This window comes from Sardina pilchardus, chromosome 11 (genome assembly GCF_963854185.1).
Source record: "Sardina pilchardus chromosome 11, fSarPil1.1, whole genome shotgun sequence".
NCBI lineage: Eukaryota > Metazoa > Chordata > Actinopteri > Clupeiformes > Clupeidae > Sardina > Sardina pilchardus.
The window spans coordinates 20,215,514-20,226,157 of NC_085004.1; the positions used below are offsets into that span (position 1 = coordinate 20,215,514).

Genomic DNA, 10,644 nt, shown 5'->3' on the forward strand with positions numbered 1-10,644 from the left:
TGGGCACTCTGGGTCATCCAACTTACCCTGAACGCCCTTTATTGGGCCTTGCCAGACAAGCTGAAACGTGCCATGCCAACTGACAGGACGTATATTTTTAAACCATATGGTTCTTATGTAATATGATGCCTTTAAAAGTAGCAGGGCCATCTTCAAATTCTATGTGCCGATTATAAAAAGACCACCGTGCACTCTGCTGCATTCCTTCCCATAAGCGTTTGTCAGGTAAAGTCACATAATGGAATTGTCTGGCCAAAGTAAACAGACATATATATACTGCTTTTGGGGATCCATACATGAGATGCATTTAATTTTTTGGACCTCACGTGTAAAAATTTGCAGAAGAGTTTTAAAAGAATAAATCAAATAAAATTCCTTCTGCAGTTGAATGTGCATTTGTAATAGGTTTATGTTACTCTGTTACAGCATTTTTTTTGCCAAATTAATTGATTTGGGACTGTAAGAACAGAAGCAAAAGAGGAGTCAGACGACTGTAAAGGTTTTGCACTGAGGTCTTCTGCTTGTGTGTTGAACTAAATCAGACCATTACTCTAAGCGTTAGAACACACACACACACACACACACACCGATGGCTGGGCTGACCCCAAAAAAACCTTTCTCCGCCCTGTTGGGGTTTGAGGGAAACAAGTAATCACAGGAAAGGATTTGGTGGAGGATAAATTATGTAAGTTGACGTGTTTATTGTCCAAACATTTAGAATTTTGTAGCCCTACTACTTATCCACACCCAAACTGAACCACCCATCTTAAAACACACAGTGTGGCTCTCAAACAAACCCCTCTCCCTTCATTTCTGTCCCTTTTACGCTTTGCAATTAAAGATGTTAAACAAACATAGGCGATGACACTGCAGTCCATTTGAGCTTCACATGCCTTTTATTGTTCGCTTGCTGCCGTTTCCCCAGCGACAGCACACTGCTTTTGACCCAGCTGCTAGTGTACCCCCCAGTCAGACAGACAGACAGACAGACAGACAGACAGACAGACAGACAGGGGCTACAAGTTTCAGCTTTCAGGACCCTATGGAGACTCAGCAGGAACAGCCTCCATTGACCTATATAGGGGGGCACAGTCGGGCCAAAACTGGGTCTTGGCACCGTTTGAATGGTACTGCTGAGACCTTGGGAGTAGTGTGGTGCACGTCAAATTAAACTCAGGTTGTCTAACAGACAAGCAAGCAATCCAATAATCATTTAAACAATTAAAAAAAATTTTTTAACCGTAACAATAACAACAACCATACAGTAGTAATGATAAAAGCAGCTGTCACGACTTCCTGGTGGCACATACTGTTTGTTATCAAAGTCTAAACATAGACTTAAGCGCTACTCATGAACATTGAACAGACTGTGTCAACTGTTCCCTTTACATTTTCCAGGCAAACATTGTGGGTTTGTCATGTGATATCAGACTGCTTTACTAACGCACAGATTTAATCTTTCACAATAGATTTGCTAAAACACATGCAATCATCATAGCATCCACAACCATAACATGATTATCGTAAGAATGTTGAGAACAGGTTTCCTATGCCTCTTCAAAAATGTGTGCATTGTGCAGAGGAGAACGTAGAGAAGTAAAACTGGAAACATTATGTAATCTCACTGTGCAACATGGTAAGAATAGCCACTGTGCATTATGGCTAATCTAGAATGGGACCACTGTAGTGGTAGACAGGAGGCACTTGTGTGAAAAAGAACAGTTTGTCCCTTCAAGATGCACAGTTAGGGAGCAGTCACATGACCTTCATGAACTTTGATCTGCGAGGTCATAGAACACCAAAATATTGGTGCCTTTTCAAAATGGAAAAAAGTTGGCAAAAATGCAAACTCCCCTTCAGACTATACAGGAAGATGATCCACTTAGTGAGGTCATCCCCCCCCCCCCCCCCCCCCCCCCCCCACACACACACACACACACACACACAGACACACACACACACACACACACACACATACACACCAACACAAGATGAATGGCAATGTTGATAACTTAATTTTTATTAATGCACAACATTATCCTTCAGCGATATCAAGCCTTTTCTCGTTTTAAAGTACAAATTACTTTTTTTTTATTCACAGATAAAGCTGTCTCCGCAGCTTTTTTTTCCACTGGAGCATGAACAGTAACAAATTACTGGAAAAAAACCTCAATGGACTGCACTTGGATTAACAGCAGAGAAACCCAAGTCTTTCCAGCTGGAATGCAAAGCGCTGGAAGTCAGAAACCAGGGGAGCATATTTAATAAAAGACACCAGAATTCAATTCAAATGTACATCTTGGTGCCAGCAGGTGTCTACAATTAGACACATAAGAGGCGCATCTAAAGTGACAAACACATTGTTGGCTATCGTAGCACCACCAAACATTTTGCCTGTAATTACAGAATGACAGGCAAAATAGTCTCCTCTATGTCTGAATCGGGGCATTACATACATCTGTCTGCTGTATGTGCCTGCATACAGACACGCACTCATATGTACATACACGCATACAACGTACATACAGTATGTACTCACACAAACACACTCACTACAGACTGCATGGTTCACTTACACATTTTTTGCAAAGCAGGCAACACAGCAGGCCAACAGTCTTACAGTATTTCTTTTAGTTGCTTGTTCAACACAACACAGTTCTTCGCAATATCAGAACGACCACTTCATCAAGCTTATTTACAAAGTGTTGTGACCACTAACACTCATGTGTTATAAGGCAAGGCATGATATGATTCACACCTCAATCTTCAAAGCACAATATTCCACTTTAAACATGGACATTATTGTACTATTCAGCACCTGAATAACAATAAAAAAAAAGATGATTGCACATTCCGGGTCAGTGGAATTGAAGTGTCCATCTAGGGAAGCAGGTCAGCTTTGAAACCAAAGCCTCTTACCACCCTGGCTCCTGCCATACAGAGTACCTTGAGTACCGTATATATATCCCCATAGCACTATGCTGACCCTGCTGGAGGGAGGCCAGGCTCCAAGTTCTGAAGCCAAGCCCACACAACACGAAACCACACATGCTGTATGCCCGTCTAGAATACAGCTTCTTTAAGCTGCTGTGGGGGATCTTCTTTCTCCCGATTCCAGTTTTTCAAGCCTTCTGGTAGACTAGTGTCCTCCTCCAAAGTGCCCGTGCCCTCAACAATGTCCTCGTAGGAGGACTTCTCCTCACAGAGTCTTGGCCCCAGTAGTTCCAGCATGTCCCCTTTGTCCAGCACTTCCTTCTCCAGGAGGCGTTTACCCACCTGAGGCAGCAGAGGAATCAAGAAGGGTTTTTTTTTTAACCATTCATTTGTTTTAGGGAAGGCTCTATGTTTTAGGCTTGACTTTGACTTTTTTTTTTTTTACTTGCAAAACATGTAAACAGCATTAGAAAACACTTTACTAAAGCCTGTCAGAAAGCAAAGCTTCTAATGTAACACGGTGCACTGTGTATTTCTCTCCCCCAGTTCTCACCTTCTCCACCAAGTCCCGCTTGTCGGTGATGAGCTGCTGTGTCCTGACGAAGGCCTTTTCGATGAGCTGGCGCACTTCTTGGTCGATGAGCTGCGCGGTGGCCTCGCTGTACGGTTTCTCGGACATCAGCTCCCCTGGCCGGGCCAGGTCATAGGACATCTGACCCAGCGAGTCGTTCATGCCAAACTGCACTATCTGAAACAAGATTTAATTTTTTCACTTTTATTCAAAGCAACGAACAGAAACTTGCAGTTTCACAAAGTATGTTATTCATACACAATTTCTATATACGGTATATTCATTTGACATTGCAACAGAGCTTGGGGTTCTTTTAATGTGAATGGTTGTTAGCCTATATTAAAATGTGCATAGAAAAATGAGTGTGAGTGAAAGAGAGGGTGTAAGGAGGAAGGGGCTTCAGTGGGTGCTGGATTGCATCAGGGATGGCACACACTAGGTCAGACAGGGGACACACCTGTGCATAGGCAGACTGCGTGACCTTCCTCAGGTCGTCCTGGGCACCTGTGGTGATCCTGCCGAAGAACTCCTGCTCTGCTACGCGACCTCCCAGCATCATGCACATCCTGTCAAACAGCTGCTCCCGGGTGAACAGGTACTGCTCCTTTGGCAGGTACTGTGCGTAACCAAGGCCTTTACCCCGAGGAATGATTGACACCTGTGGGTGAAAAAGAAAACACGAAATCTATAGTCTCTTGCTGTAGGCGGAGCAGTATTTGTTTACCTTTACACAATCAAACACTATCAGACATCTTTTACCATCCACATTTAGTATAGATACATACCATACTATCTCAAAGTTAAATATTAACAGGCTGCCACAAAACTATGAAAGACTGACTAAATTTAGGTCAGTCAGACAAAAAGCGTTTTATAATCCTTTACGTAACAACCATGACTACAATTCTTAATAATTATACAGGTAAACCTCACCGACATCAGGATCAGGGTCAAAGTTCAATATAAGTACGTGCATATTCATGCAATATTACAGATTTGAATGAATAACAATCTTAAACTGAATCTTAACAGGTGGCTAGTGGAAATTCATACAAGGAGCAGTAGTGCTTTAATCTCCTGTCAATGATCCTATCAACTTTGAGGCAGGAGTCACATGAACCTTGAGAAGGGGGTCAGCATGCTCCAGGAACCAGCCCACCACAGCATGGCCGGCCTCATGGTAGGCCACGGTGGTCTTCTCAGTGGGCTGAAGGACCTGGGTCTTCTTCTCCAGGCCTGAGGGCGAGCATGGGCGAGCACACTTAGCATGCAAATCTGATACCTCATGCTCGGGTGAAAACACTTCAGATACAGACCTGCATCCTGACAACTGACTTCAATGATCTGACCACCTTTTTGTGTGTGTGTGTGTGTGTGTGTGATTTGAAATCGATTTTTGAATTAGAATTTTTACTACACAGCTACTTCCCACAAAATGAAAGATTTGTCAAATTACTGTTTAGGCAAGCTTGTGTCTGTGTGTGTACTTTGGAATGGGCTAGCTAACTGGAGAATTGGCTTCGGTCTATGACCTCAATAACAAACATGGTGGTATACAGTGGTCTATCATTTAATAATATGTAATATGATACCAGAATCCCTGAAGTTATCAGAAATAATGAGAACAAAGCACTCCAGAGAGCCCCTCATTACAGCATTTTCAAACGTGACTCACCTCCAATAACTCTCTCTATGGCATGTTCAAAGTGCTTAGCCTGGATTGCTTTGTTGAGATGTCTGGCAGCAATGAGTGCTGCTTCATTGCACACATTAGCTATGTCAGCACCTGGGGATAAACAAATTGATGATTTAATATGAGCAGTTGAAATGATATTACTACCAGTAACTAAACCCTGTCTTTCCATGCATCACGCAACAAAACCCTCTAGAGGACTCGTATGATCCATATGTTTAATGCATGTGGTTTAGGCTGATGACCAATGGTAGCAGTGCTCACCAGTGAAGCCAGGGGTTAAAGCAGCAAGCTTCCTGGCGAGGGCATCTGAGTCTATACTGGAGTCCAGCCTCAGTGGACGCAGGTGCACCTTAAAGACTGACGCTCTGCCTTTGATGTCAGGTGGACCTGTGACAAATGAGGGTGAGAGAAAAGACGTTAAAGGTGAGCGGTCGTGAGAGATAACATCAGCGTTAGAAGTGAAGGGTAACACAGCCTCCAGAGTTCATTGAGGGCTCAGGTTACATAACATAACAGAACTATAAATAGAAGGGCCACTCGCTAAATCAGCTCTTTTTCCATGTCAGCCTCACATCTGGCCGGTGGGTAAATATAGCTTTCAACCAGACCAGAGGACATGGCTCAAACGTAATGGCTAAGTAAAGCACGTAGATCTGACAGAAAAAGACAACAAATCAACAACAGTGAAGAATACTGAACAATAAAGACAGAAAGGATCTTGGCTCAAAGCGATGAAAACTTTGCTACTTCTGACGCAAGCTCCCAAAGAGCTTTTCTGAGGTGGCGACCAGGGCTTAGGTTCATCCCTGCGCAGGGATGAGTAGGAAACACCTGTACCCCTTGTCCTCCCTCACGCCACACAACCAACTCTAATCTCCGAAATGTAGCTCCACATGCAACAGCAGAGCTGATAATCTTGTTTCATCACTTTAATTTAAGCTGGCTAAGGAGTGGATTTGCAGCAATTGCCGAGACAAGTTCACTGCGGTTCTGTGTAATCCTAATGCAGAGACACAGGAGTCGTTATCTCTCTGGGCGAAAGGCCAGGGTTCGGGATACTCACCAATATAAATCTGCCTGTCGAACCTGCCAGGCCTCAACAGAGCGGGGTCCAAGACGTCCACTCGATTGGTTCCTGCCAAGACGACCACGTTGGTGCTGGTGTTGAAGCCTAGGAGATCCGAAAAAGAAGAAGAAAAACTGAATCCTCGACCGATCTTCTACAATTTATGGATTCAACTTGCATTGGAATTTACTTGTGCGCACTACTTCATTCATCCAACCAACGCAAATCTCACTCCATATTATTCAACAAATGAAACCAATCAGCACTCACATCACAAATGGTGCAACTATGGCTTAATGTCTTAAGCAAGCAAATAAAAGGCAATACTAATTACAACCTAACACTACCTGACTGGACTAAGAGGGCTTGCTATGTAGACTTATATAACCACAGAGCCTGCTATGAATTACAGACATTACCTAATTAAAAGGATTTTGAGAAATATAAACTGGATTTAGTACAAATTGCAAGATCCTAGTTCAATGTTTTTCCAACACATTCCTCCAGTCAGAAGAGCTCAGCTCAGTAGCAGAGAACATTGGTGCCAGGCCATAGAAATTATCAAGATCTTCCAGCGTCCACTTGGATCTCTTCACTCTCAACATACATGAATAGCAGCTTCAGGAAGGAATGTGACTGACTGCATTTCATCCTAAGCAGCTACTTCACAAAGTCAATCTCCTAAAACTGTCCCAGATGTCAGTGACACATATATAACACCCTCCAACGAATGATGATCATCGATAGCATTCATTTCATTTGTATGTCACACCAACACACTCATCCAGTCAAGTCAAAACATGCTTCAGGTCAAAAGGGGTTAAAAACCCTCTGTCCCGAACTAACAAGCCATACATACCATCCATCTCCACCAGCAGTTGGTTCAAGGTGTTCTCCTGCTCACTCTGCCCACCAAACTCTCCTCTGCCCCGTTTTCTGCCCACTGCGTCGATCTCGTCGATGAAGAGAATACATGGAGCGTTCTTCCTGGCCATATTGAACATGTCTCTCATCTGAAAAGGTGAGCAAAATGACATGAGAATCTGTCACATTATACTGTATGGTTGGATATTTATTGGATCTTCACACAGATCCCCTCTGTCCATCACTGCTTCAATGCTGACTCATCTGTTCCACATTTTCAGATTTGTAGCACTAATCATATCACACTCAAGAGTTGTAATATTGAGGGCAGTGTAATAAGATCTTTAACACTTATTCAAAAGACACAGTGCAAACTAAGTGCACTATGTTTATGCAAAGTGTAGTTGCATATAAAGCTGGTGTTACAGTGTTTATGTGTGAACCATGGTATCTGACAGGCGATTCTCACCCTAGCTGGTCCAACTCCCACATACACCTCCTGGAACTCAGAGCCGTTGACCGTGATAAAGGGAACATCTGCCTCTCCAGCCATAGCTTTGGCCAGTAGAGTCTTCCCAGTCCCCGGGGGTCCTGATAGCACAGCCCCCTGGAGGGCAGAGACAACAAGACCACAGTAGGATTAAGACAAGACCATGCATGTTGATGTGTAACGAGATCAGGCACCACTGGCTGCTAGCCTTGCTTGTAACTTTCCACCAACTCAAATGAAACACCAATGAAAATTCTTTGTCTAAGATGCAAAGTATTCTCATGAGAGGAGAAGGAGAGAACACACTACAATTCTTATTCGTTTAATTACAATTCTGTACCTTGGGGATTTTGGCTCCCAGGTCCTGGTATTGTTTAGGGCTTTTCAGGAAGTTGACCAACTCCATGATCTCCACTTTGGCCTCTTCACAGCCAGCCACGTCCTTAAACCTGACGCTGATGTTGCCCTTTATCATCTTGGCTTTGGATTCACTCATGCTGGAGGGATTGTTGTTCCGGGCCCCACCGCCCCCGCCCCCACGGCCTCCCATCATTGGCCCTTGCCTCAGAGTGAGGAGCAGGAAACCGACTAGAAGTGCGGTAGGGAGCAGGCTCATCAGGAAAGAGCTAAACAGGAGATAGGGGAGTAAACCAAAACAACACGGCTTAATTACAGCTTTATTTTTCCTAACCAATCAAAACAGACATGCCTCTGATGTCCTGATTACTTCAATAGGACTCAGCTGGAACAGTAAACAATGAGCTATGGAGATGCTAGTGCTAGAGAATTAAAGTGGTCTTCTCTGTGTGCATGTGAACATACCCATCACTCTCTGAGGTGTACACCACTGGCACGTTGCGAGGAGATTCCATGCCCAGCTCGTTCTGTGCCGACTCCAGGTTACGTTCAAACGTCTCCACACTTCCTATGTTGAACCACACAAAACTCTGCAGGAGCATACAAACACGCACACACACACACACACACACCATTTACTAAAACAATTCCTAATTGTGCTAACAATCTAATTGATCTATGGCTATCAGTGTTTGATAGGAGGGAAGTGGGTTTTTAAGGGGAAGTGATGTCACTTGCCACGTCAGAGGTGCTCACTCCTGGCGCTGGGATCACTTTGACATACTGCTTGTTGATCACTTCTAGGCGCTCAACCTGTAGAGTAAGCATACTTAGAAAGTCAGGATTCGACCACCAACATTGAATAATAAGATTAGTAAACTTTTAATGTATGAGAATAGTAAACTGCTTAAACCAAAGTGGCAATTTTGGAAAATGTATGCACTCTTCTCCACCAAGTATGCCTCTTCAGAGATACAAACAATCAAAATGAAGCACAAGTTCTCACCAGTCCTTGAGTGAGGTAGTGGTTTACAAAATCTCTCCATGAGATCTCCTTTCCGGTCTCCCTTAAGTGCAAGTAAACAAACATGGACAGCATTCCAGCCGCTGCAATAGCCACATGCTGGAAAGTCTTCTTGTCCCAGGGGAAATCTCCCTGTTCAGTGAAGAGGGGGAAGAATGAGAATAGCCAATGAGTGGACACAGACATGTCATCACGTCCGCAGCAGACTGCATTTCATTCAACCTGGTACCACTCAGCAACTGTTGATACCAACACGGGCTGCTACTATCAGCTGGCAAGAGTGCATTCTCAAGAGCCCAAAGTCAGACATGGGTGTTACATGTCATTGATTATTTAAGATCAGGGCGCGACAGTTACACAACAGGTGTATGGAAAATATGGGCTAAGCCTGAGCTGGCAGAAGTTGCTGCAGCGCACAATGAATCAAAAAGCTTTGCAGCAGGGCAGTGGTGTCGATATCATCAACACGAACCCTCTGAATGCGGGTCCACCAGTTGTCATCTCCGCCGTTGTCACCCCCTCCTTGTCCACCGCCACTTTCTTTTCCTCTGTCTCCTCCATGTAATTTTCTTCTAGTTTCACTTGGCAGGAGATCACTGGAGTTCACATCTAAAAATATCAGACATGCCAATGAATTTGTTAGGCTATAGTTAGAAGCAATGCAACTTCTGTTAACTGATGAATAAATGAATTGGCATTTAACATACTTTTGGGTTCATCGCATGATTTCATGACACCAGGAGACTCTTCTGAATCTTCACTTTTCTTGGGGAAATACTTCTCAAAACCTGCAAACCGAAGTATAGTGTCTGAGGACTATTTCAAGTTCACATTTCAGTCTGAAACTGTATGTCTGATAGTTGAGCTTTTCACGCCAGTCATTGGCTCAGGCTTAGCCTACCTCTTGGGGGCTTGACGGAAAGCAATCTGGAGAAACTGGTAACTTCTCTTCCTCCAAGTAACAAACTTTTCTTCAACCTCATATTCTGTTGACAAAAAATGTATTGTATAAACTCATACATATGTCTCTTCCTACCCCAATCAGGAATGAATGTGGGGAAAGGGGGCAGGTCAAAGTTGTGTAACAAAAGTGCAGACCCACTCCTAATGGTTATGCATTTCACAGCCATTGCAAAAGTAGTCAGTTACATAAAGGAAAACGAGTGAAAATATGATAAAACCTGAAAACACTTGCTGTTCGCAATTTCATTGTTGCTTTGAGCATGCTACAAAAAGTAAAAGAACATAGGCCTACCGTCACCGTCGACCCACAGTATTTCAGCGCTGCAAATGTGCTCGTATTTTTTCCAATGGCATTTGATCCGAATTTAATGGGCCCAGAGGCCGTCAAAAGCAGTCCAAACATCCGAACCATGGTTGCAGTGGGCCACGTAGTTTTCGTTGCGCGGAGGTGAGAATTTTTTTACTTGTTCATTCGTATCGCAGGAGTGCCATAGAGATTGATGCCGAGCTGAGTTTTTACACAACACAACAACGTCCACAAAGCCAGGGAGTTACAACACTTTCCTCTAATGACAACATTCGAGCAACGCGATTGGTTAAAGCTACATGACCTACAACGAATCGCAGCGGCCGCTTATAAAAGCAAGTCACATGTTCCCCAGCTGTAGAGAGTGGTAGG

General features: G+C 43.7%; 2 protein-coding genes across 3 annotated transcripts in view; one reads left to right on the top strand and one right to left on the bottom strand.

Moving 5' to 3' along the window:
- The window catches only part of LOC134096261 (dysbindin domain-containing protein 1-like), a 21,804-nt gene extending 21,429 nt beyond the window's left edge, over nt 1-375 (top strand). For both annotated transcript variants that reach the window (XM_062550037.1, XM_062550036.1), the window contains one exon: nt 1-375. This exon is cut by the window's left edge and continues 569 nt beyond it. The gene's annotated coding sequence lies outside the window, so the exon portion shown is untranslated.
- A 1,621-nt stretch (nt 376-1,996) lies between these two features.
- On the bottom strand, nt 1,997-10,493 carry LOC134095183 (AFG3-like protein 1). The gene is made up of 17 exons (XM_062548586.1): nt 10,258-10,493; nt 9,904-9,988; nt 9,710-9,790; nt 9,475-9,611; nt 8,985-9,134; nt 8,717-8,791; nt 8,444-8,568; nt 7,962-8,247; nt 7,601-7,738; nt 7,127-7,280; nt 6,265-6,372; nt 5,463-5,588; nt 5,181-5,291; nt 4,626-4,741; nt 3,963-4,163; nt 3,488-3,682; nt 1,997-3,276 (listed from the first exon to the last, which is right to left on the bottom strand). Exons 1-17 carry the CDS (start codon nt 10,375-10,377, stop codon nt 3,064-3,066), a joined length of 2,421 nt encoding a protein of 806 aa, XP_062404570.1. The 5' UTR covers nt 10,378-10,493; the 3' UTR covers nt 1,997-3,063.
- Between the last annotated feature and the right edge of the window lie 151 nt (nt 10,494-10,644).

Bases quoted from the DNA above. Each gene is read 5' to 3' on its own strand.
- LOC134095183 (XM_062548586.1), bottom strand. From the start codon at position 10,377: ATGGTTCGGATGTTTGGACTGCTTTTGACGGCCTCTGGGCCCATTAAA. The intron at 9,135-9,474 runs GTTCGTGTTGAT...TTCACTGAACAG, and splicing joins GGTGGACCCGCATTCAGAGG to GGAGATTTCCCCTGGGACAA. The intron at 4,742-5,180 runs GTGAGTCACGTT...GCTCGCCCTCAG, and splicing joins CATAGAGAGAGTTATTGGAG to GCCTGGAGAAGAAGACCCAG.